General features: G+C 48.7%; 1 protein-coding gene across 3 annotated transcripts in view; it reads right to left on the reverse strand.

The window, feature by feature from the left end:
- CALCOCO1 (calcium binding and coiled-coil domain 1) overlaps window positions 1–26,798 on the reverse strand; it is a 169,588-nt gene that overhangs the window by 83,999 nt on the left and 58,791 nt on the right. For 2 of the 3 annotated variants that reach the window (XM_063952159.1, XM_063952160.1), the window contains exons 7-9: window positions 26,428–26,518; window positions 25,930–26,184; window positions 3,099–3,224 (exon numbers count right to left, since the gene is read on the reverse strand). In XM_063952159.1, the coding sequence (XP_063808229.1) occupies window positions 3,099–3,224; window positions 25,930–26,184; window positions 26,428–26,518 (472 nt within the window). The remainder of the gene's footprint in view (window positions 1–3,098; window positions 3,225–25,929; window positions 26,185–26,427; window positions 26,519–26,798) is intronic. The other variant, XM_063952161.1, reaches the window with a different exon arrangement.

A 26,798-nucleotide genomic window follows, 5' to 3' on the forward strand; every position in this document is an offset into this window, starting at 1 on the left:
TATAACAAAACTGGGTAATAACAAACAGTTATAGAGGTAGGAAGGCCCCGCTCACAAGCTTACGATCTATAAGGAAATAGGCATGTACACACAAGGATAGGTGCTATCTATTGCATAGTTGTCCACCAGATTGCAAAGGTTTTTGGTGGGCTGAATGATATGGTCATACAGCAATGATGAACCGGGGTCGAGAGGAAGGGAGAGTGAAGAATGAGGAGACATGTGAGCATATGTGTGGACTGTGCAGAGTGGATGCAATTTGATAGGAAGGTTTATGAAAGTTATGTGGGCGGTTCTGGAATTTGATATGCTTGCCTAAAGAGGTGAGTTTTCAGGGTGAAGGTTTGGAGACTAGAGGAGAGTCTTATTGTGCGTGGTAGGGCATTCCACAGAGTGGGTGCAGCCAGATGAAAGTCCTGCAATCATGAGTGGTTCCGAGAAATTTGCACTTTTAAGGAACAAAGCAGTAAACCGGCCTCCAAACCGCCCTGAAGGATGGTGAAATCAGGAAGTATGAACGCCAAGATGTAGATCTTCCAGACTCCGTGGTAATTGCATGACAAAACCAGTTTCCATGCCCGCTACATAGTACGGACCACTGAAGGAGATCAGCCCTTGGTCTTTAAGGCCCTCATTCCGAGTTGATTGCTTGCTAGCTACTTTTTGCAGCCATGCAAACGCATAGTCGTATTTTCGCTGTGCAAGTGTGCGATCGCATGTGCAGCCGAGCGGTACGAAAAAGTTTTTTGCATTTTCAGAGTAGGTCTGAATTTACTCAGCCCTTGCGATCAATTCAGCCAGTCCGGTCCCGGAATGGATGTCAGACACCCACCCTGCAAACGCCTACGTTTTCCCTACCACTCCCAGAAAACGGTCAGTTGACACCCATAAACGCCCTCTTCCTGTCAATCTCCTTGCGATCGGTTGTGCGAATAGATTCGTCGCTAGAAGCATTGCACAGCAACGATGCTGTTTGTACCCGTACGACGCGCGTGCACATTGCGGTGCATACGCATGCGCAGTGGTAACCTGATCGCTGCGCAAATCGGCAGCGTGCGATCAACTCGGAATGACCCCCTAAGAGGCTGGCCTCAAAAACCAGGTCATGAAAGCCAACTAATAATGGTCCTCGTGCAGAAACGGACCCTGAAGTAAAAGATCTGGCCATATCGGGACCTGCCAACAGTTTGAGAATGTCAGTGTGCCAGGACCTGTGCACCCAGTCCGGAGCCACCCGTTCAGCCTTGACCTGCTTGAGCATACTAGGAACACTGGGATTGGAGGAAAAATAAGCTAACCTGAAGTCCCACAGAAACGTCATGGCATTCACTGCAAATGCGATCATGTCCCTGGACTTCGCAAAAAACCGGGGTACCTTTAAGTTGTAATGAGAGGCCATGAGGTCCACTTCCTGAAGACCCCACTTCTGAACCAACTGTTGAAAGACCTCCAGATGGAGTGACCATTCCTTGGGAGGAACGTGGTTCTGTTAAGAAAGTCCGCCTCCCAATTGTTTACGCCCAGTATGAACACTGCTGAGATCATTATAACAAAAGCCTCTGCCCAGAATAGAATGCAGGCTGCCTACACAATTGCCCCCGCACTCTTGGTGCTGACCTGATGATTCACATACTCCACTGCCGTGGCGTTGTCCTACTGAACTGCTACCGGCTGGCCAGCGAGGAGCAATAAAGCTAGATAGATGGCTCGAGTTCGAGCACATTGATTGCTAGACCTGCTTCCGATAATGACGAAAGACCCTGGAGGCTAAGATGCAACGTAACAGCCTCCCTAACTGAAGAGACTTGCATCCGTGCTCACAATGACCCAAGCTGGGGTGACCAAGGCCCCAGAGCAGATGACCAGAAACCAGCTGAGACAAGAGGGACTCTGTACATCCCATCCAATTCTAGAGACTCTCCCAATGGAATTCCAGTAAGTGGAACCTGGCGTACTGAACGGTCTTGAAGTTGGAGACCATCGTGCCCAACAGCTTCATGCACAGCAAGATTGACGAATGTGGTGCCATGACCAAATACTTGAGTGCCCAAGCTTTGGACTCTGGCAGGGACACTTGCTGCAGCTAGGTGTCGAAGGCCACCCCCAGGAACAGCAAGCGCTGGCAACGGATCAGATCATACTTTTCGAAATTCCGGATCAAGCCGTGATCTTTAAGCACGTGCACCGTGCTATCCGGATGCCCCTGCAGTTAGGAAGCTCAGTGGGCCTTTACGAGTAAATCATCCAAATAAGGAATGACTGCAATCCCTTTCTTGTGCAGAAGGCTCGCCATGACCGCCAAGATTTTTGTGAAAAAGCACAGGGCCATGGCCAAACCGAACATTAGGGACCGGAACGGATAATGAACCAAGCCAACTGTGAACCAGAGGAGAGTGTGATGTCCTGCCCAAATAGGAACATTAAGGTACGCATTTCAGTTGTCGAGGGAATACAGAAATTTGTTGGCCTCCATGCCATGGATCAGAGGAGATTCCATCCGAAAATGATCCATCCAAACCCTAGTGTTTAAGGCACGTAGTTTCAGAATCAGCTGGAAGGAGCAGTTAGGCTTCCAAACAAGAAGATTAAAGAATCCTAGTTTCCTTCTCTCACTAGAAACGGAGCAATAACCCCTTCGGAAAGTCACAGCCTAGTCTATGCTGAAAAAACGTTGACTTCAGCTGTCGTAGCACTCCTGTGCGCTGCAAGAAGCGTCGCTCAGAACCCTAGCTGGAAATAATAGAAAAATAATAAAAAAATTAAAGAATACACTACCTAAAACGTGCAGAACTCAGATGGGCACTTAACAGACACTGGTCTTCTGGGGGTTGCAGGGGGAGGAGCTAATGCTACAGTAGTTAAGTGCCAGCTCCTGCTCACCCAACCGCAAACCCATAGTCCAGTGTCCCCCAGCCTTGATGTCAGAGAAAAATATTTTACCAAGTATCAAGTGTAAAAAAATGTAAGGTCTACTAAGCAGTTTGAAATTCTAGGCAACAAAGGTAGGTATTTGGGTGTTCATTAAACTCTTCTCCAACAACTTTGCTCCTGATGCGGTGACAATAATGCCAATGTTCTCTGTGATGCTTGTCTCGTACCTGACTGGCATCTTTCTCCTGGTTTAGCTTACACTGAAGTGTCTGCCTCTGGCTTCTTTCCTCATTTAGGTTGCTTTCCAAATTCAGCTTCTCTGCTTTCAAATTTACTATCTGGTCCCTCTTGGCCTGAAACACAAAACAATATCCACAGATCAGTAGTTAAAGCTCAATGGGCTGAAACTGGCAGAGGTCAAAGCCTGCTAAATCAGTTATTTGTTTTCTCTTAGTGTTTGTCTAAAGTAAGAATTACTGTATAATATACCTGTTGCAGCTATTGCTTTACACTATCTAAGTGTTAGTTACGTTACTTATAGAGGGTACAACGCCCTAAAGTGCAGTTTTAGCTTAAGATTGCTATTGGCTTCCTATTAATCTTCTGCACCCATATAAATACACTTTGCGATCAATGGCCAGGAGGACAGTGGATAATTTTCAACTCCATGCGCTAACAGAGGAGGTGTATAGCCTTCCCTTTAGAGTAATGTGCGCACAGTCTAACAATTTGGACATCCTCATGGCAAGTTATGGTGTGAAGGGGGGTTGCTTTATAACACAATAATAGGAATTTAATACCTACCAGTAATTCCTTTTCTCGTAGTCCGTAGTGGATACTGGGGAACTGTACTTTAGGACCATGGGGTATAGATCGGGTCCACTGGAGCCTGGCACTTTAAAAACCTTTAGTGTGTGTATGTGTGTGCTGGCTCCTCCCCTCTATGCTCCTCTTACCAGACTCAGTCTAGGAAACTTTGCCCGAGGAGACGGACATACCACGAGAGAAGAAAACAGGTACAACAGCGGTGAGGCACTAAGCCAAAACACAACCACAACCGAAAAGGAGGGCACTAACCAGAACAGAGGATGGCAACACCAGACTAACCAGGATAGCACAGCTATCCCAACAACATAATGGGACCGCAACTGCGGGCCAACCAAACACTCAGGTAAGCAGGAACTGAAGCACTGAGGCAAGCGCCCAGTATCCACTATGGACTACGAAAAAAAGAATAACCGGTAGGTATTAAATTCCTATTTTCTTGAATGTCCTAGTGGATACTGGGGAACTGTACTTTAGTACCATGGGGTAGTCCACAGCTCTCAAACGGGTGGGAGAGTACGGAGACCCCTGTAAAACCGACTGATCAAACGGAAGGTCATCCTTTGCCAAGGTGTCAAACCGATAGAACTTCACAAAAGTGTTCGAACCAGACCAAGTAACAGCTCGGCACAACTGTAAGGCCGAGACACCCCGGGCAGCCATCCAGGAAGAGCCCACAGATCTTGTCGAGTGGGCCTGAATTTACGTCGGCAAAGGCAAAGCCGTCGAAGTATAGGTTTGTTGAATGGTCAACCTAAGCCAATGAGAAATTGATTGCTTAGAAGCCGGATGACCAATCTTGGTGGCATCATAAAGGACAAACAGCGAATCAGATTTCCGATGACGAGCAGTCCGTTTGACGAAAACCTTCAGAGCCCTCACCACATCCAAGGACTCTGGACCAACGGAAGCGTCAGACACCGGAACCACAATGGGTTGATTCACATGAAAAGCTGAAACCACTTTCGGCAAAAACTGAGGTCGGGTCCTGAGTTCCGCCCTGTCCTCATGAAAAATCAAATAAGTGCTCTTACAGGATAAGGCCCCCAATTCAGAGACACGTCTGGCAGACGCCAATGCCAATAACATCACCGTCTTCCAGGTAGGAAATTTCAACTCTACCCTATGTAGGGGTTCAAACCAGTCCGATTGAAGAAAGGACAGAACCACATTGAGATCCCACAGAGCCGTGGTAGGTACAAAGGGCGGTCGCATATGAAGAACACCTTTTAGGAAAGTTTGTACTTCCGTCAATACGGCAAGTTGTTTCTGGAAGAAAATAGAGAGCGCCGAAATCTGTACTTTGATGGAGCCTAAACGCAGTTGCAGCATCATCTTCACCATGACTTTGGTGAAGACCCTCGGAGCTGTGGACAGCCCAAAGGGCAAGGCCTGAAAGTGGAAATGGTCGTCCAAGATGGCGAACCTGAGGTAAGCCTGATGAGGGGGCCACATGGGAATGTGTAGGTAAGCGTCCTTGACATCTAGAGATACCAGGAATTCCCCCTCCTCCAGACCGGACACCACTGCTCGCAGGGATTCCATCTTGAATTTGAACGCAGATACGGGTTTAGAGACTTCAGGTTTAAGATGGGTAGCACCGAACCTTTTGGTTTTTGAACAACAAAAAGACTGGAGTAAAAACCCCTGTTGTGTAACGGAGGAGGTACTGGAACCACCACTCTTGTCCGCAAAAGTTTTTGAATAGCCTCTTGCAAGGTAACTTTTGCAGCGGGCAAAACTGGTAATCCCGAAAGTGCTTGAAATTCCAGCCGGTATCCCTGGGAAATGAGGTCCCTCATCCAAGGATCCAGGCAGGACTTCGCCCACACATGGGCGAAGTGTTGAAGGCGAACACCTACCTGAAAGTCGCCTTGCTGCTGGGGCCAACCGTCACGCGGAAGGCTTAGCGGCAGGGGATCCGGTGGTCTGATTCAGGGAGGGAAAAATAGGATTTTAATTACCTACCGGTAAATCCTTTTCTCGTAGTCTGTAGAGGATGCTGGGTTTAATTTAGTACCATGGGGTATAGACGGGTCCTTTGGGAGCCATGGGCACTTTAAGAGTTTAATAGTGTGGGCTGGCTCCTCCCTCTATGGCCCTCCTACAAGACTCAGTGTAGAAACTGTGCCAGAGGAGACGGACATACTTCGAGAGAAGGAAATACACAGATAGTGGTGAGATTCACACCAGCTCACACATAACATAAGGAAAGCCAAGCTAACCAACTTGAAACGATTCAGCAACGACTGAACCAACAATACTTAACCAAGTAACAATTCAGGAATACGAAGCACTGGGCGGATGCCCAGCATCCTCTACGGACTACGAGAAAAGGATTTACCGGTAGGTAATTAAAATCCTATTTTCTCTTATGTCCTAGAGGATGCTGGGGTTCCATTTAGTACCATGGGGATGTACCAAAGCTCCCAGTACGGGAGGGAGAGTGCTGAGGTTCCTGCAGAACAGAATGACCAAACTTTAGGTCCTCAGAGGCCAAAGTATCGTACTTGTAGAACTTAGCAAACGTGTGCGACACTGACCAAGTAGCTGCTCGGCAAAGCTGTAAAGCCCAGACACCCCGGGCAGCGGCCCAGGAAGAACCCACTTTAAGAGTAGAGTGGGCCTTAACAGATTTTGGACACGGCAAGCCTGCCATAGAATAAGCATGCTGGATAGTACACCTGATCCAGTGAGAAATCATCTACTTAGAAGCAGGACACCCAACCTTGTTGGGATCATAGAGGACAAACAAAGTGTCCGACTTCCTGTGACGAGAAGTTCTCTTCACATATATTTTCAAAGCCCTCACAACATCCAAGGACTTTGAGGTAATTGAGGAGTCAGTAGCCACTGGCACCACAATAGGTTGGTTGATATGAAAAGCTGACATAACCTTTGGAAGAAATCGCTGACGCGTTCTGAGCTCAGCTCTATCTTCATGGAAAATCAAGTAGGTACTCTTGCATGACAATGCCCCCAATTCTGACACACGTCTAGCAGATGCTAATGCCAACAGTGTGACCGCCTTCCAAGAAAGAAACTTGACGTCCACTTCCTGTAAAGGCTCGAACAAATCCGATTGCAGAAACTGCAGCACCACATTAAGATCCCTAGGTGCCGTGGGAGGCACAAAGGGAGGTTGGATGTGCAAAACCCCTTTCAAGAATGTCTGAACCTCAGGGAAAGCAGCCAATTGTTTCTGGAAGAAAATGGACAAGGCCGAAATCTGGACTTTAATGGAGCCCAAGCATAGGCCCACATCCACACCTTCTTGTAGAAAGAGGAGAAACCATCCCAGTTGAAACTCCACCGTAGGTAACTTATTGGATTCACACCAAGACACATACTTTTTCCAAATGCGATGGTAATGTTTAGACGTTACTCCCTTCCTAGCCTGTATCAGGGTAGGAATGACCTTTCTCAGAATGCCCTTCCGAGCTAAGATCTGGCGTTCAACCTCTATGCCGTCAAACGTAGCCGCGGTAAGTCTTGATAAGCGAACGGTCACTGTTGAAGAAGGTCCTCGCAAAGAGGAAGAGGCCTCGGATACCCCAGGAGTAATTCCAAAAGATCTGCGTACCAAGCCCTTCTTGGCCAGTCCGGAGCAATGAGGATCGCCTGAAAGCTTGTTCTTTTTATTAGTTTGAGAATCCTTGGGATGAGTAGAAGTGGAGGGAACACATACACTGAGTGGAACACCCACGGAGTCACCAGTGCGTCCACCGCCACTGCTTGCGGGTCTCTCGACCTGGAACAGTACCTCCGAAGCTTCTTGTTGAGGCGAGAGGCCATCATGTCTATTTGAGGGACACCCCATCGGCTTGTCACCTCTGCGAACACCTCCAGGTGGAGGCCCCATTACCTGGATGAAGAGCGTGTCTGCTGAGGAAGTCTGCTTCTCAGTTGTCCATTCCCGGAATGAAGATTGCCGACAGCGCCACCACGTGCTTTTCCGCCCAGAGGAGGATTCTTGTTACCTCTGCAATTGTCGCTCTGCTCTTCGTTCCGCCCTGTCGGTTTATGTAGGACACTGTCGTTACATTGTCAGACTGGACCTGAATGGCCTGATCTTGCAGAAGATGTGCCGCTTGCAGAAGGCCGTCATATACGACCCTTAGTTCCAGAATGTTTATCGGAAAGGATGGATTCCAGACTTGACCACTTTCCTTGGAAGTTTTCTCCTTGGGTGACTGCTCCCCAACCTCTGAGGCTTGCATCCGTGGTTAGAAGGATCCAATTCTGAATCCCGAACCTGCAGCCCTCGAGAAGGTGAAAAGTTTGCAGCCACCAAAGGAGTGAAATTCTGGCTTTCGGCAACAGGCGTATCCGCTGGTGCATATGAAGATGTGACCCCGACCATTTGTCCAGGAGATCCAGTTGGAAGGAACATGCATGGAATCTTCCATACTGTAGAGCATCGTAGGAGGCAACCATCTTCCCCAGAAGGCGAGTGCACTGATGAAACGATATTCAGGCTGGCTGCAGGACATCCCGGACCATTGATTGGATCACCAACGCTTTCTCCACCGGTAGAAACACCCTCTGCACTTCCTTGTCGAGAATCTTCCCTAGGAAGGACAGTCTCCTTGTCGGCTCCAAATGTGTCTTTGGAAGGTTCATGATCCACCCATGATCCTGGAGTAGTCGAGTTGAGAGAGTAATGCTTTGTAACAGCTTCTCCCTGGAAGATGCTTTTATCAGCAGATCGTCCAGATATGGAATTATGTTCACTCCCTGCTTGCGGAGGAGTAGCATCATCTCTGTCATGACCTTGGTGAACACCCTCGGTGCTGTGGAGAGGCCAAATGACAGCGCATGGAACTGATAGTGACAGTCCAGCAGCGCAAATCTTAGATAAGCCTGGTGAGGCGGCCAGATTGGAACGTTAAGGTACGCATCCTTGATATCCAGGGATACCAGGAATTCCCCCTCCTCCAGACCTGAGATCACCGCTCTCAGAGCCTCCATCTTGAATTTGAATTCCCTCAAGTAGGGGTTCAATGACTTTAGGTTTAATATCGGCCTCACCGAACCGTCCGGTTTCTGTACCACAACAGGTTTGAGTAATAACCCTTGTGTAATAGGTGAGGTGGAACGGGAACAATCACATTTGTTTGAACCAATTTTGAATGGCTTCCTCTAGGATAGCACTTTCTGTCAGCGAAGCCGGTAAGCCTGATTTAAAGAATCTGTGAGGTGGGAGTACTGGAAACTCCAGTCCGTACCCCTGGGCAACAATCTCGTTTACCCAGGCATGATGACGCCCAGATGTGACTGAAATCCTTTAGCCTTGCCCCCACCTGTCCTACCTCCAGGCTGGGAGGTCCACCGTCATGCTGAAGACTTAGATGAAGCAGAACCTGGTTTCTGTTCCTGAGAACCTGTTGGTGCAGGTTTTCTGGATTTTCCCAGACCTCCTCTAAAGAAAGTGGAAGCGGGTTTGGACTTTTTAACTTTTGCGTCCGAAAGGACTGCAGTGTAGACGTAGGATAAGATTTCCTAGCCGGTGGTGCTGCTGAGGAAAGAAAGGTGAACTTACCCGCAGTTGCCGTGGAGTTCCACGCATCCAATGCGTCCCCAAACAGAGCCTGACCTGTGAAGGGTAGGTTCTCCACACTTTTCTTGGATTCTGCATCTGCAGTCCATTGGCGTAGCCAGAGTCCTCTGCGTGCCAAGACTGCCATGGAAGTAGCCCTTGCATTCAGCATGCCAAGATCTTTCTTGGCCTCCACTATGAAACCTGCAGAATCCTGTATGTGACGCACAAGCAATGGTGGGCCTTAAAGCTATGCCTGTAGCTGTGTATAGTGATTTGAGCGTAGTCTCAATCTTGCGGTCAGCTGGCTCTTTTAAAACGGTTGAACCAGGGATAGGTAAAACCACCTTTTTTGACAACCTAGATACAGAAGCGTCTACTATAGGGGGGGGTTTTCCCATTTCTTTCTGTTCTCTTCAGGGAAAGCAAGGAGAACCCTTTTTGGGATCTGGAATTTTTTCTCTGGGGTTTCCCAGGATTTTTCAAACAAAGAGTTTAACTCCTTAGAAGCCGGTAAGGCAAGCGAGGATTTCTTACTTTCTGTAAAATAATATTCCTCTACCTGCTCAGATACTTTCTCAGAAATATGTAAAATATCCCTAATGGCTTCAATCATTAGTTGCACCCCCTTAGCAAGTGATCCATCCCCCCCTCCCTCCCACACACAAATCCCCATCACCGTCCCCTGTATCAGAGTCGGTATCAGTGTCAACTTGAATTATCTGGGCAAGTGTACGTTTTTGTGGATACGTAGACGCAGCAGTGGGGGCTGAGTATGTCAAACCCTCCACAGATTTTCTCAAAAACTGTGTTTCTTTCTCAGTATGCGTTATCCTTGTTGAAATCTGGTATATCACTATCCTTAAAGAATCCACCCATGGGGGTTCAGATTCAGAGGGCTGGAAAAGCACATTGCAGTCCTGCCTGAGTACATGGAATAGACTCTTCAGGAGAAGATACACACTCTGCAGCACAGGACACAGAGTCCTTAGACATGGTAACGCGAGTTACACACACACACAGGAAAATGTCAGACAGTTTCCTCAAGAGTACCTTCAGAGAGTCACAGAGTATAAGGAGCCAGCCACACAGCGCCCCAGTAGGCAGTTATTATGATAAAAGCCCGGCGCTGACTAACTAACCTTAATAGGGTAGTTAGTACTGTTACCACACTCTTCCCCTATCAATAACACCCTGGTACCGCAGAGGTATAGCTGGAGTTATCTGTAGGGCAGCGTCCCTGTCAGCGTCTCTTTCCTATGATCTGCAGGGAGAAAATGGCGCTGGATCCGCTCTGAGAGGAAGCCCCGCCCCTTGCAATGGCGCGCATCTTCCCGCACTAAGTTGTTTATACTGGCCTAAGGTGTTTGTCGCTCACAGCAGGGATTAGCCCCTGTTAGCCAAGTGACCAGTTTAGGGTGAATTGCGCTGGCCCAGAACACCCCTCAAGCGCCCACACAGTGTGATGCTGAGCCTGCCAGAGCAGGCCTATCCGAGCTGCGCTCCCACCCTGGTGCCGCCATTCCCTCTGGCGACCCGCTAACCGGGCCGCCGGTGCTATACTCACCACTCTTCTTTCTTCTGGCTCTGTTAGGGGGTGGCGGCTGTGCTGCGGGAGTGAGCGGTCGCCTCGTGGGCTTGCGATCAGCACCCTCAGGAGCTCAGTGCCCTGTCAGCGGAGATAGAGAACCATTAACTTCAAGAGTTGGCTCCTACTCCCCCCCCCCCCCCCCCAAGTCCCACGAAGCAGGGAGGCTGTTGCCAGCAGCCTTCCTGTAACCTAACAAACTTAGAAAGAGCTCCCCTAGCTGTGACCGGCTCCTCCAGGCACATTTTCTAAACTGAGTCTGGTAGGAGGGGCATAGAGGAAGAAGCCAGCCCACACTATTAAACTCTTAAAGTGCCCATGGCTCCCAAAGGACCCGTCTATACCCCATGGTACTAAATGGAACCCCAGCATCCTCTAGGACGTACGAGAAAAGTAGATAAAAACCTCTGAGGAATTTTAAATTTCTTGTCAGGGTTTACCCATGCCTCCCTGGACAGGGAGTTTAATTCCCTAGACACAGGAAAAGTGGCTGAGGTCTTGGGTCTAACGTTAAAGTACAACTCGTCCTCACTAGGCTGAAAGCTGATGGAGGTTTAGCCTTGCCCAACTTTCAACTGTACTACTTTGCGTCTCAGTTATCACACCTTAGCACCTGGATACACGGCGGGGATGCCGGCACTTTACAACGGGCATTTCTCCAGTGCTACTACCCGGGCCTCTCTCCGGTGCAGGTATGGCTGAGTGGAAAGGTTTCTCTGTACTCTCCCCCTATTGTCTTCCAGGCCATGAAGATCTGGCTTGATCTGAGAAATCTGCTTGGGTTTGATGGCTTGGACCCGGATACTCCCCTCTGGCACTCTACTTCACTACCCGAGTTGGGGGCTCTTGAGGGCGGGGTGGTGTGGGTTCCATACTCCATTGTCTTCATATCCCAATTGTGCAGTGATGGTACGCTGAAATCATTTCAGCAGTATAAGGAGGAATTTGGTCTACCTAATTCTTATTTTTTTAGATTCCTACAACTCCGACACGCTTTACAATCACAATTTCGGGACTCAGCCCTGGCGCGCCTTCATTTCCCCATAAAAACCTTTTTAAGCTCGCTGGGACGGGTTAGGGTGATTTCTTTTACCTACTCGTACCTATTGGGGACATTTCATGCTGACCCTCTCACGGGACTCCGTGAGCGCTGGGAGGGTGACCTGGGCCCCATAGGCGGAGGACTGGGAGCTTGCCCTGGAGTACCCGGGTATGGTGACTAAGTCACTCCGATTTCAACAAATACAGCTCTTTATTTTGCACAGATCCTATATGACACCGGCTCGGTTGGCCAGGTCTGGGGCTGGCACTACAGCTGTTTGCCCTAAATGTGGGGCCGATGGGGGATCCTTTTGGCACCTTGTGTGGGAGTGTCCGTCCATTCAGGTGTTCTGGTCTGGGGTCAGGTCGATTCTGGAGCACACAGGGATGCCTGGGAGTATGTTGACCTCGAGATTCTGTGTACTGGGAATGGGGGGTCCTGCTTCGGGGTCCAAGTGGGAGGGCCTTTATGCTCGTAGTATTTGTGCCCTGGCCAAAGTGTGCATTGCGCGGTCATGGATGGCCCCGCGTTGCTCTTCTGTATCAGCCTTTGAGGCTCTGGTTAATGACACTCTCCTTAAAGATCGCTATGTATACATGAAAAATAATGCCATTTCCAAATATGAGAAAATATGGTCCCCTTGGACTACTTCTGTATACTCCTCCCCTGCTCTTGCGCTATGAGAGTACTGCGCCCTGGGGGCGGTGTGGGTCCTAGGTTCATACAAGGCCAGATCGTGATATTAATCATTACTTCATATACCTCACCTATTGTATTGTAATACTGCTCCCTGATGTTTTTTCTTTTTTCTTTCTCTCTCTTTCTTTTTTTCTTATTTTTTATGTCCTAGAAATTTCTGTAGGCTATGTTACGGCCTACTAGTTGGAGTTGTAATTGGTAAATAACTGGGGAGAAAATTAAAAATGTTTAATATGCGAGTTATGACCTGTTTACAGACATTAGATTTTCTTTGCACCGTGAGCTTAGTAATAGTATGGGAAAAATTGTACATGTGACGTAATGTACCTTATTTTTCGAGATCACGTATGCTATAAACTGTTGCATTGCCTGTACTGAACTATCCGATTTCCCATGTCTAATGATATGTCTGTATTGGTGATCCTTTTTTGAATAAACAAACTCTATTTAAAAAAAAAAAAAGTACAACTCGTCATCTGGTTCTGCTTCCTGATCTGGTATGTGAAGAACCTCTCTTATAGCATAAATGAGGGCCTCCACCCTAGGGGGCAGAGAGCTGTCCTCATCCATATCTCTCCTCCCCTCCATATCCCAGAGTACCTCAGTGTTTTTTACTGAGCCGAACAGGAGCGATAGAGAGGTTGACAATGGAGAATTACATATAACAGAACGGACAACAATAAAGTTGACACATAACGTGACTGACAACTAAACAGTTGGCACAATAACTGATAGAACTTGAAACTTGAACCAGTCGGTGAGAATGTGTTACCATACGATTCCCTGAATTTACCGCAAACTAGGTAAAACTGCTCTGGGTGGGCGTCCAGTGCCCCCTATGGATTCAAAGAAAAGGATTTACCTGGTAAGTACCAAAATCCTATTTTCTTTTTCATCCACTAGGGGTCACTGGAGTACTCTTGGGACGTACCAAAGCTTCCCCCGTGGGCGGGAGAGCAGTTTGGCACCTGTAACACTAGGCGGCCAAAGCTAGATGCTGATGCCGCAAACGTATCAAACTTGTAAAAGCGCACAAACGTGTGCACTGATGACCAGGTAGCCGCACGGCAAAGCTGCGTCGTAGAAGCCCCACGACCAGCTGCCCATGAAGTTCCCACAGAAAGTGTGGAATGAGCTGTTACTGATGTAGGCGGCTGTAACCTAGCATGAAGGTAAGCCTGACGTATGGTCAGTTTAATCCATCTGGATAAGGTCTGCTTAGAAGCTGGCCAACCCATCTTGGCAGCATCATACAGAACAAACAACGTATCCGTCTTACGAACTGTAGACGTTCGGGACACATAAACGCGTAACGCGCGTACCACATCCAAGGTTCCAGAATTTCCTGTCAACACAGGAACTACTATTGGTTGATTGATGTGAAAGGATGACACTACCTTTGGTAGGAAAGCGGGATTCGTCCGAATTTCCGCTCTGTCATCATGAAACACCAAATACGGTGGCTTGCATAACAAGGCACCCAAATCGGAAACACGCCTTGCCGAAGCCAAGGCTAGTAGGAAAATTGTTTTCCAAGTGAGAAACAAAATATACACTTGGTGTAAGGATTCAAAATATGAAGACTGTAAGAAATCTAAAACCAGATTCAAGTCCCATGGCGCTGTAGGTGGAATGAATGGAGGCTGTACTCTGAGGACACCTTGCAGAAAAGTGTGTACAGACGGCAATAGAGCCAATCGTCTTTGAAAGTAAATTGACAAAGCAGATACCTGCACCTTTAGTGTAGATAAACGCAGTCCTCCATCTAACCCCGTCTGTAGAAATAACAAAAGACGGGATAACTTGAAAGATGATGTCGGAAACTTCCGATCCTCACACCAACCTATATAGGCACGCCAAATTCTGTAATAATGAGCTGCCGTAACTGGCTTCCTAGCACGTAACATGGTTGGTATAACCGATTCTGGAATGCCCTCTCTCCTTAAGAGGGCGGTCTCAACAGCCACCCCGTCAAACGCAGCTGCGCTAAATCGGGGTAAAGGAACGGACCCTGTTGTAACAGGTCTGGACGAAGTGGGAGCGGCCAAGGCTCGTCTGCGAGTAGTCCACGGAGATCCGAGAACCAAGCTCTCCGAGGCCAATGAGGCGCCACTAGTATGACTGTGACGGACTCTCTTTTGATCCGTTTTAGCAACAGAGGGAGCAGCGGAAACGGTGGAAACAGGTACACGAGGCTGTCCGGCCACGCGACGGTGAGAGCATCCACCGCCACTGCCTTTGGATCTCGCGTTCTGGACACATACTGGGGCGTTTGGTGATTGTGGCGAGATGCCATCAGGTCCACTTGAGGGTAACCCCACCTCTGGGCCAACATGTGAAACACTTCTGGATGTAATACCCATTCTCCTGGATGAAAATCCCGATGGCTGAGATAATCCGCCTCCCAGTTGTCCACTCCCGGAATGAACACTGCAGACAACATCACTTGGTGACGCTCGGCCCAATTGAGGATTCGAGCTACTTCTCGCATTGCCATGCGGCTTCTCGTTCCTCCTTGTTTGTTGATGTATGCGACCGCCGTCGCATTGTCCGACTGCACCTGGACAGGCTGAGACCGAAGAATGTGCACTGCTTGTCGTAGCGCATTGTAAATTGCCCGGAGTTCCGGGACATTTATAGACAGCAATCTTTCGTGAGCCGCCCAGAGACCCTGGAGCTGACAATTTTGAACTACAACTCCCCAACCTCTGAGACTCGCGTCCGTCGTTAGAATTATCCAATTCCAGGCGCCGAACCGTTTCCCTGCGGTCAGATTGTGTACATTGAGCCACCAGAGTAGAGATACCCTGGCCCGTGGCGACAACCTCACTCTGTGGTGAATCTGCAGATGCGAGCACGACCACTGTGCGAGCACATCCAGTTGAAAAGGACGTGAGTGAAGTCTCCCGAACTGAAGCGATTCGAATGCCGCCACCATTGTGCCTAAGAGGCGAATGCACAAATGTACCGAGACTGTGCGTGGCTTGAGCACCAATCGAACCAGATGACGAATGATCTGTACTTTCTGTTCTGGTAGGTAAATTCTTTGATTTACCGTATCGAGAATCATACCTAGGAATTGCAGTCGTTGAGACGGAATCAGATGTGATTTCTTGAAGTTGACAATCCAACCGTGCTGAACTAGGACATCGTACGTTAGCAACGCATGTTGGAGGAGCATCTGTTGAGACGGAGCTTTGATGAGCAGATCGTCCAAGTACGGAACTATTATCACTCCCAGGGATCTGAGATGAGCTAACATCACAGACATCACTTTGGTGAATACCCGAGGCGCTGACGAGAGGCCAAACGATAGAGCCTGAAACTGGTAATGGTTCTGCCGGATTGCAAACCGCAAGAACCTCTGATGAGGTGGCCAAATCGGAATGTGTAAATACGCATCTTTGAGATCCAGCGCAATCATGCCGATAATTAGTAACACCAAGATGGCTGCATCACCTTTTGCATGCTCCTGATCATCTCCATAAAACAGCTGAAATTCACCACAACTGACCTATAAATCATCGTAAATATCCAAGGACTTACCTTTAACTTGTACTACTCTACGCGGACATCTGATCAAAACCAACGGATTGCATTCCTGCGCTGAGATACACACTAGATTGAAACCTCTGCAACTCTCCACTTAGAAGTCCTTCAGTTTGGAATCTACTGAGCTCTGCATTGGACATCCCAGACAAGGTACTGTGAACTACAACCTACTGTATATTTGGCTCCATCCAGCCCCTCACTTAGACATCATTCACCTCTGTTCTCTGAGCAAAAAATAACTGACTTCTTGCATTAATGAACTAATATACAGTATATTCAGGCTCTGAATCACTGAAGGGTCACTGCTCACTTCAATTTGCAAGAGCCATTCCAAAGGACACATGTTATCACTACCCCCCACAAGAAATTTACTTCAAAGGCCTCTCACACTGAGTTCTTTCACATCTACACAACAGGAATTGGATTCTAACACCTCACCACAAGGCTGCTTTTATTTTTGACTAAATCAGCAACAGAAAAAGCAGTTATTTTATTTACAGTATCACTTGTTTCAAATATACCCATTGTATTAAGGAGCAGCAATAGATTACAGCAACAACGATTATAGCGATTACAGTCTAAGATGGCGCCGCAGATGGCTGCCTCGGAGCTACGCAGCTCAGCCAAAATACCTGTTTCCCCTTGTTTTCCCTTGCCCTTATCTACCCCACCGGTGACCAAATACAGCAGGGAAGCCCTTCTAAGTTGGAACGCTCCCGAGGTGCTTACCACACGTTCGGGCCCGTCGGCGGGCGGATCAGCGGCCCTTGCAGCCCTCGCTGCCCTGTATTGCAAGGATGCAGACGTGAAGACCGAAGTGGATGACCGAGCGGCCGCGCCCCCCCGCAGCCCAGGTGGCGACTGGCGAATGGATCACCGGCCCCGGAATGATGGAGGCCCTCATGTCGGCCCTAGTAGAAAGACCTGGACTCAGAGGAGAGGCTGTCGCGCAGGCGCCCTAGTGAGGTGGCGGCGGCGAGGGCACCGGTCTGCACTTCCCGCGATCCTGCTTTCGAATGTGCGCTCACTGGCAAACAAGTTCGACGAATTGTCCCTCCTTCTGGGCAGCGCAGGGTCAGGCATTACAGGGTCATCCGTCCTCTGCTTTACGGAGACGTGGCTGGACGACCATATTGCGGACAACCCGATGTCTCTGCCGGGCTTCAGTCTCTTCAGGGCCGATCGCTCCAAGGTTCTCTCAGGAAAAACGAAGGGTGGTGGCATCTGCTTCTACATCAACGACGGATGGTGCACCAATGTCACGATCATAGGCAAATCATGCAGCCCTCACCTGGAGATGCTGAGTATCAACTGCAACCCCTTCTATTCCCCCCGGGAATTTGCCTCAATTGTCCTTGTGGGAGTGTACATCCCCCCCCCCTCGCCTGCGCGAACGAAGCCCTGCACCACCTGGCCGTATGTATATCCGACATAGAACAAAAACACCCAGACTCTCTGCTTATAGTACTGGGTGACTTCAACAGAACTAACCTGAGCAAGGAGCTACCTAAGTACAAACAACAAGTCACGTGTCCCACTAGAGAAGGGCGCACCCTTGATCACTGCTATACTACCCTCAAGTCTGCCTTCCGGTCTATCCCGCGTGCTGCACTCGGCCTATCTGACCACTGCCTCGTCCATCTACTCCCTACCTATACACAGAAGCTGAGAGCAGTTAAGCCTGTCATTAAGACTGTTAAGAAATGGACCAATGAGGCCAAGATGAAGCTCCAGGCCTGCTTTGACTGCACGGAATGGGGGGTCTTTGAAGCCTCGGCAACCGACCTGAATGACTTGACAGACACTGTCACATCCTACATCAGCTACTGTGAGGACATGTGTGTACCTACCAAGACTTACCGCATTTACAACAACAACAAGCCCTGGTTCAATGCCCAGCTCAGGCAACTTCGTCGAGCCAAAGAGGAGGCCTATAGCAGCGGTGACAGAGCACTATACAATCGTACTAGGAACTCTCTGACTAAAGGAATCAGGCTAGCAAAAAAGCGGTTCTCGGACAAGCTGACAAACGATCTCTCCACCAATGACCCCGTATCTCTATGGAAAGGAATGCAATCCATAACCAACTATAGGAAAACATCAAAGTCCACCGCCATGCACCAAGACCTTGCAGATGAACTGAACCACTTTTATTGCAGGTTCGCAAAAGAAGTCCCCTGCAACCCAAACAATCACCTCTACGATGCCCCGAACACCGACGGCCAACCCCAGGCACTGCAAGTCACCCAAGAAGAGGTGGAGGCATTGTTCAAAAGGGCCAAAACCAGGAAAGCTCCGGGTCCTGACGGAGTGTCACCATCTGCCCTAAGAGCATGTGCGGGTCAGCTCGCCCCCATATTCACCAAGATCTTCAATAAATCGCTGGAGCTACAGAAAGTCCCTTCCTGCCTCAAAAGGTCTACTATAGTCCCGGTCCCCAAGAAACCCACTATCACGAACCTGAACGACTACAGGCCGATAGCACTGACGTCTGTGGTCATGAAAACGTTTGAGCGTCTGGTTTTGAATCACCTTAAAACTGTGACTGGCCCCCAACTGGACCCCCTGCAGTTCGCCTATCGCTCAAATCGGTGTGTCGAGGATGCAGTCAACCTGGGCCTGCATTACATTCTACAGCACCTAGACATTCCCTGTACCTACGCGAGGGTCCTGTTTGTCGATTTCAGCTCGGCCTTCAATACAATCGTCCCCAGCATCCTCCACCCCAAATTACTTCGCCTAGGGGTCCCAGAAGCTACCTGTTCCTGGATAATAGACTTCCTGACAGATAGGACACAGGTGGTGAAAGCGGGGGAATTCACCTCTCAAGCGCGGTCCATTAGTACAGGGGCCCCTCAGGGCTGTGTCCTCTCACCCCTGCTCTTCTCCCTGTACACAAATTACTGTACCTCAGAGGCGCAATCAGTAAGGATCATCAAATTCGCCGATGACACCACCGTCATCGGCCTCATCAAGGATGGGGACGAATCGGCCTATAGACGGGAAGTAGACCGGCTGGCCCAGTGGTGCATCCACAACAACCTCGAGCTCAACCCCCTCAAAACTGTCGAGATGATAGTGGACTTCAGGAAGAAGTCATCTAGTGCACCTCCGCTAACGATTGCTGACAGTGTGGTATCGCTAGTGGACTCCTTCAAGTTTCTAGGGACCACAATCTCCCGGGACCTTAAATGGGGGTCCAACGCTGACGCCACTGTTGGGAAAGCGCAGCAGAGGTTGTTCTTTCTCAGGCAACTAAGGAAGTTCAACATCCCACAGAAGCTTCTGCTCCTCTTCTACTCCGCGATTGTGGAGTCGGTACTGTGCTCCTCGATACTCGTATGGTACAGCTCCACCAGCGCGAGGGACAGATGCAGGCTCCAAAAGGTAGTCAGAACCGCAGAGAAGATCATCGGGGCCGACCTTCCCTCAGTCCAGGACCTGTACTTGTCCAGAGCTAAAAAGCGGGCAATGAAGATAGTAAAAGACCAGCTACACCCTGGCCACAGCATGTTTAACTTGCTTCCTTCAGGCAGGCGTTACAGGGCCGTCCCCGCCAGGTCCGCCAGAAGCCTCAAAAGTTTCTTTCCCCAAGCGGTCCGCCTGCTGAACTCCTGAACATTGACTGACTAGACGTACATGTAACTCACTTGTGTTCCTACCGTATACCTATCTGTGTGACTTTGCTTACCCCCCCACCTGCTTATCTGTTACCTACTTGGCTGTTGTAAAGCAAACCGAAGACAAATTCCTAGTATACGCAAGTATACCTGGCCAATAAACCTGATTCTGATTCTGATTCATGAATTCCTGTGGCTCTAAACCTGCAATTACCGACCGCAGAGATTCCATCTTGAATCTGTAGTAAGTGACGTACTGATTGAGGCCCTTTAAGTTCAATATTGGCCTGACCGAGCCATCCGGCTTTGGTACCACAAACAGACTGGAATAATAACCCTGCCCCTGTTGGTGTACAGGGACCGGAATCAAAACTGCTGACTCCAGCAGAGACTGAATGGCAAGTTGCAGAACCGCCCGTTTGTCGTCCGACACAGGCAGTCCTGTCTTGAAAAACCGCAGTGGCGGGAGATAGTCGAACTCTATTTTGTAACCTTTTAGCACTAAATTGTGGATCCACCCATCTGTGGATGTCTGGAACCACGCCAAATGGAACGTCTGAAGGCGTGCTCCCACAACTGGAGATCCAAGATGGGCTGGGAGTCCGTCATGCCACTGGCTTGTCGGTGACCTTAGCGTCTTGACGACTGGCGTTGGTTTGTTGGAAACCACGCCCTCGACCTCGTCTACCGGCCGTGGCTGGTTCCCTACCACGGCCTCGAAAGGGCTGAGGCCGAAAGGATTTGAACGCCAGGCCCGAGTATTTCCGCCTAGGCGCCGTTGGAGGCAATGGTAAGAAAACAGACTTACCACCCGTGGCCTCAGCAATCCATTTGTCCAATTGAGGACCAAACAACTTCTCGCCACCGTAAGGTAACGCCTCTATACTTCTTTTGACCTCCGCCTCCGCTTGCCAAGAGCGCAGCCAGAGTGCTCGTCGTGCTGCAACTAGCGACGATGAAAGGCGAGAAGTGAGCTGACAGACGTCAGTAGAAGCTGTACATAGATAATCAGCAGCTTCCCAGATTTGATCAGCGAGAAGTATAAGGTGATCGTCATGTAGGGCAGACTTGAGTTCTGTTATCCATACCATGAGCGCCTTAGTTACCCAAATGCCAACCAACCCAGGTCTAAGCAACACTCCTGCTGCTATATACATGGATTTTAGCATAGCTTCAATTTTACGGTCTGAAGGGTCTTTAAGCGTAGTAGCCGTTGGTACTGGTATGGTTAATTTCTTTGTAAGTTTAGACACAGACAAATCCACCAATGGAGGATTCTCCCATGTAGCTGTCACAGACTCCGGAAACGGGTAACTAGACTTAAATCTGCGAGGTATAGAAAACCGTTTATCCGGATTTTTTCGTGTTTCCGAAACCGGAAAACACATCGGAGTCCTCTGTCGTTTAGCAAAGACGACTTCATCATTTGTCAGAGGCTCCTCAGATTCTGTAAACCTCAGAGACTGACGCACCGCTCTGATGAGATTATCAATGCCTGGGCTGTCAAAATCTTCACTATCGGACTGCTGGTCTACTTCGCCCTCCTCACCGTCATCTTGTGCAGTGAGGTCTGGCATAGAATCATCAGACTGTAACATAGCAGAAACTGGTAAATCATAAGACAAAGTAAATTTATCCCTACTACCCAAAATGGACTTAGACTGTTGGCAAGGCTGAGACCCCTCCGGTAGTCCTAGCAGTCTCATCCTAGACTCAGATCTTGCCGCTTCTCGCTCCTGTCGAGCGGCGGCCAATTCTGATTGCAATCCAGCCATGACATCTGCTAGCATAGCCCATGGAGGGTCCGGGGATGAAACCGGCTTAGACAGCGGAGCAGAGATTGTATCCGTAGCTGAATCCACAAAACATACGGTACATGTGGTAGATCCATCCGGTAACACACTCTGACGGACATGGCAGCGCTTTTTTGGTTTTGCCGATGCCTTACTCATTATGCAGACAGACAATACAACATACAAGGACAGACAACCTGCACGACTCAGTAAATAGTACTAAGGTGTCTCTATATATATATATATATATATATATCTGGCAAAGTGTAGTGCACGTGGCCAGTACTATATGAAACTGATCCCAAATTCCCACCAACACCCCTGCGCCTCCGGTGGAGTAGAGATGTAGTACAGGAACGTTCTGGAATCACAAACTGGAAGACAGGAAGCAAGATTAAAATGGCCACCATGCCTCACAGTGCAGGGTATATGTAACAAGTGCAGCCAACCCTGTAATATAGGCTTAACAGCCTATATCATCAATGTCACCCCCCTTATGCAGCCCTCCGCTAATGTCATCTCCCCCCCCCCTTCTGCTCCCTCCCCCGTGTACCGCTGTCTGAGCGGGAATTACCGGGGCGCGGGTATCTCACTCCCAGCGCAATCAGGGTGCAGGGAGCGCTGTAATGGAGCGCGGTCCTACAGCGGCGGCCGGCGGGTGTGAGCAGCGGCCGGCGGGTGCGAGCGGCGGGTGAGCGCGGTGGCCGGCGGGTATGAGCGGCGGCCGGCGGGTCTCAGCGGTGGAGGCGGCGCTGCTCGGAGCGGTTGCCGGGCGGCCTGTCAGGAGAGGCGGGTGCGGGCGCAGTGAGTGCGGCGTCAGTGAACAGTGTCCCCACACAGCGGGGCGGCAGCATGAGCTGACCGCCCCGTACCCCAAGCATACCTGACTCCAGAGGCGAAGGCTGTGACGGGGCTTCTATCTGTAAGCTCCGTCCAGCTGTAGCAGCAGTCAGGGAATGAGCTGCGTGTGGCTGTGAGGGTGCTCTTTGTGAGGACCGACACGCCATGCGCTGCTCCGTGCAGCGGCATTATCCCGGACCCAAGTTTTTACAGAAACTGGGAAGAGATGTGCTGTGAGCAAAAAATTTAAAAGTAGAAAAAAAAAAATCAAAAATAAAAATATTCAAAGTAGTGTGGTTAAGCTCCACATAAGCCCTGTTGCTACGAGAAGCACAGAAAAAACACTGAGGTACTCTGGGATATGGAGGGGAGGAGAGTTCTAAATTTTAATATTCAGTGCCTTGTTCCTACGGAAACCGTCCATATCCCAAGAGTACTCCAGTGACCCCTAGTGGATGAAAAAGAAATACATATACACACACTAAAAAGGCAAGACCATAAAGACAATAGATACTGTGTGAATTTGTATTACTGTGAATGTCTTATGGATTGTTAGAGGTGCTCCTTGCTCATACCGTGTATGTGTGGTGGTGTGTGCCTAGATGGTGAAGTCCATAGTTCGGCAAAACACCACAAGATTTTTGCCCAAGAGTTTGGTGTCAGAGTCCACGGGAGTCCGGATGTACAGCGTTCAGCACAACGCGTTTCGGACGATTCCACGTCCTATTTCAAGTGCATCTTGCACTTGAAAAAGGACGTGGAATCGTCTGAAACACGGTATGAGCAAGGAGCACCTCTAACAATCACATGTATTTTAAATTAATTTTTAATTGTATGTTTTCTGTTGTATGTTTGTACCAAGTGTATGCACTGTGTCATCTATCACTTATGGTACTATTAAATGTGTTTTCCATTAATCAGAGTATATCTCTAATTGGATCTAACTCATTTACAAGTCCAGCGCACAGACAACCAATCACCTTTTTTTTACCTAAAACCAACAGAGGGGGCTGAGAAGCCTTTCTGGTATCTGCTGCTTTGGCCATACAATCCATAGACTGTTTTAACACCTGTCTCTCCTTTTTAGCTGCAGCTAATTCTGAATTCACATTCTGAATCATGCTTTTAAAATGATCTAGCCAGTCAGGTGCCTGTGAACTGTGTCCCTGTGGAGATAAGGAACACTGGGGGTCATTCCGAGTTGATCGCTCGCTGCCGATTTTCGCAGCGTAGTGATCAGGTAAAAAAAATGGCAAAACTGTGCATGCGTATGCACCGCAATGCGCACGCGCGTCGTACGGGTGCAAAGAGCATTGTTGCTGTGCAATGCTTCTAGCGACAAATCCATTCGCACAGCCGATTGCAAGGTGATTGACAGGAAGAGGGCGTTTATGGGTGTCAACTGACCGTTTTCTGGGAGTGGTTGGGCAAACGCAGGCGTGTCCAGGCGTTTGCAGGGCGGGTAACTGACGTCAATTACGGGACCTGCGTCGCTAGAATCATCGTACAAGATAAGTAACTACAGGGCTGGTCTTGTTTTGCACAAATATGTTTGTGTCGCTCGGCTGCACATGCGATCGGACACTTGCAAAGCGAAAATGCACTCCCCCGTGGCCGGCGACAATGCGTTTGCACAGCTGCTAAAAGTAGCTAGCGAGCGATCAACTCGGAATGAGGAACACTGTTCACACATGAGGGACCCCGCTGAAGAAGGGGTACAGTTACAAGCAGCACAGATAACCATGTCACAGACATATTTACACAACTGTAATACAGCGTAGCTCACTGAAGAAACACCTTCACACAGACCCTAGACTGCCCCTGGAGTGACACAGAGAAACGGAGATCAGCACACAGAACACAGCAGCGCAATGTGTGAAAATATGTGTATCATCTCATAGATGTACAGCGGCGCTACCGCTGATGTGCTCCCCCCTATTATGACCCCCTGGTACCAGTACAGAGTCTGCAACAGCATAGGTCCGTGAAGGAGAAGTGTGAATGCAGCCTTGATGATCTGCAGCAGCAGGAAATGGCACCTTCCCGCCTCTGGTCCCGCTCTCCGGGAAGCCCCGCCCCCTGTAAGGGCGCGTGATCCCACTAATGTTTATACTGGCTAATTAACCTTAAGACAGTACACACAAAGCCTAACTGACAGTGAGCACTGTGGAGCATAAGCCAGCTGAGCCAGTGTAGTCTGCGGCGGGCACCACAGCTCGTGGCCTGTGACCACCGCGTGACATGCCGCCAAACTGCCCCAGGGACTCGCTAACCGGTGTTAACACTCACCGCACCTGATGATCCTCGGAATCTATTAGAGGGTGGCGGCTAGCTGTTGGCGTGGGCACACACAGTATGGTGTGTGAAACAGCACCTCAGTGTCCTGTCAGCTGGGATTACGAACCATTAACCCTCAGGAGGTTGGTTCGGTCCCCCCTCTAAGTCCCACGAAGCAGGTAAGAATGGTTGCCAACCAGTATTACCTGAAAATAAATAACTAAAATAAAAAATAAAGGAAACTCTCTGGAGCTCCAGAGAAATGCACCCGGCTCCTTGGGCACATTTTCTAAACTGTGTCTGGTAGGAGGGGCATAGAGGGGAGGAGCCAGCACACACATACACACACTAAAGGTTTTTAAAGTGCCAGGCTCCAGTGGACCTGATCTATAGCCCATGGTACTAAAGTACAGTTCCCCAGTATCCACTAGGACGTTCGAGAAATCATAAAACGAATGCTTCTTTACGTATCATGAATAACGAACAGATAAATTATGCAGATCAGTAGAATTATCTCATATCACTTTGTAATTATAGCTCTTTGTACAGATGATGTTGGTCAACACTAATAGATTAGTTCTGTCCAACATCATGTGTTCAGGGACATATTCTGACCTTATTTACAACTAGTGGAAACCTGTTGAAATCGATGGTTAGTTTTTTTATTTTTTAAAGAACAAACTCATATAAACCAACAAATTAGAGCAAATGTTCACATTGCTCGTGCACGCTTATCCCATAGACTTTACATGGGAACTTTGCTGCTTCGCAATGCCGGAACAGTTACTCCAAACTCATTTATCTCATCGGCTGGCACATCTACATGGTAAGACCTTTATTTTGATACCTCAACCATATTTTTACATTCAGCCGTTCTCTCAAAATAGGTCTCACTGTAAAAACCCTTATAGAATATATAGATATGAAGCATTCTATAATAATATCAACAATATTATTCGATACAACGCTCCACAAATGCAAAGTACACATTCCAATTCAGATCCAATTCTACATATTAGATATATAGGGGGGAATTTAATTGTGGGCAAAGGGGGCAAATTGCGCTGCCGTAGTGTTTAAACGAAGCCCAACTTGCACCCTTCACCCAGCCGAATCACACCCTTATTACATTTACCCCCAGGCCTGCACTAGGCATTACAGATATTCCCATCGTTACCACATCCCTGAGTTTAACATAAGCCCAATCAATAGGAGGAAGAATGAATCAGAAATAATTATTAACAGTTCCCGAAAAGCATCCTTATATATTTAGCCTAACTTACCTCCATACTGTGATTCAGTGCAGCCTTCTCCTGCCACCACTGTCCCATTCCCTCCTTATATCTCAGACTCAGGTTGGATACTTTGATGGCAAGGTCAGCGGTCTCTAGGCGACTTTTGTGAAGGTCAGAGATGGTGCGGTCTCGGATGCAAGAGACTGTAGCTAGCTCCTCCCCCAACAGCATCACTTTCTGCTGGCTTGCTGAGAGAATATCCTCTGTGCAGCGCAGCTTTTCCCGCAGTGTGTCCTTCTGCAGCTACACAAACACAGAGAGAACCTCAGCACAACAGGTCAAGATTGCCATTGTTCTGGTCTAGGCCAGTAATAACAAAAAATTCCTGTATACTCAAAAAGAATGTTTTTACTTTTAAAATGGGCAAATGTTTAAAATAACCATTTTAATGGCCTTCATTTAAAACATCTGCTGTGCCCTACTTCCGTTACGTGAACGCACAGTACACACACACACACACACACACACACACACACACACACACACCTGGCAGTGCTCCAGCTCAGAAGTGGCCTCTGTAAGATGTTGCTTTAACTCCTCTCTGTCTGCGTCAAGTGAAGCATTTCTTGTCCCCAGCCTAAGGGATAAAGAAAGTCAGTAAGCATACTACATATATAATGTACCTTCTAGAACAGAATACTATTTCCACCATTTTAGATCATTTAGCCACACGGGGGCTCTGTGCATGATAACAGAAAATTACCTAAACAAAACAAGACTTATGTCTTTATGGTATCCGGACTCCATGTCCACACCACTTAGGTCGACACCAGTTGGTCGACACACCTTCGGTCGACACGGACAAAAGGTTGACATGAACAAGGTCGAAAGGAATAAAGTCAACATGAGTTTTTCAA

The sequence above is a fragment of the Pseudophryne corroboree genome, chromosome 2 (assembly GCF_028390025.1).
Source record: "Pseudophryne corroboree isolate aPseCor3 chromosome 2, aPseCor3.hap2, whole genome shotgun sequence".
Lineage (NCBI taxonomy): Eukaryota > Metazoa > Chordata > Amphibia > Anura > Myobatrachidae > Pseudophryne > Pseudophryne corroboree.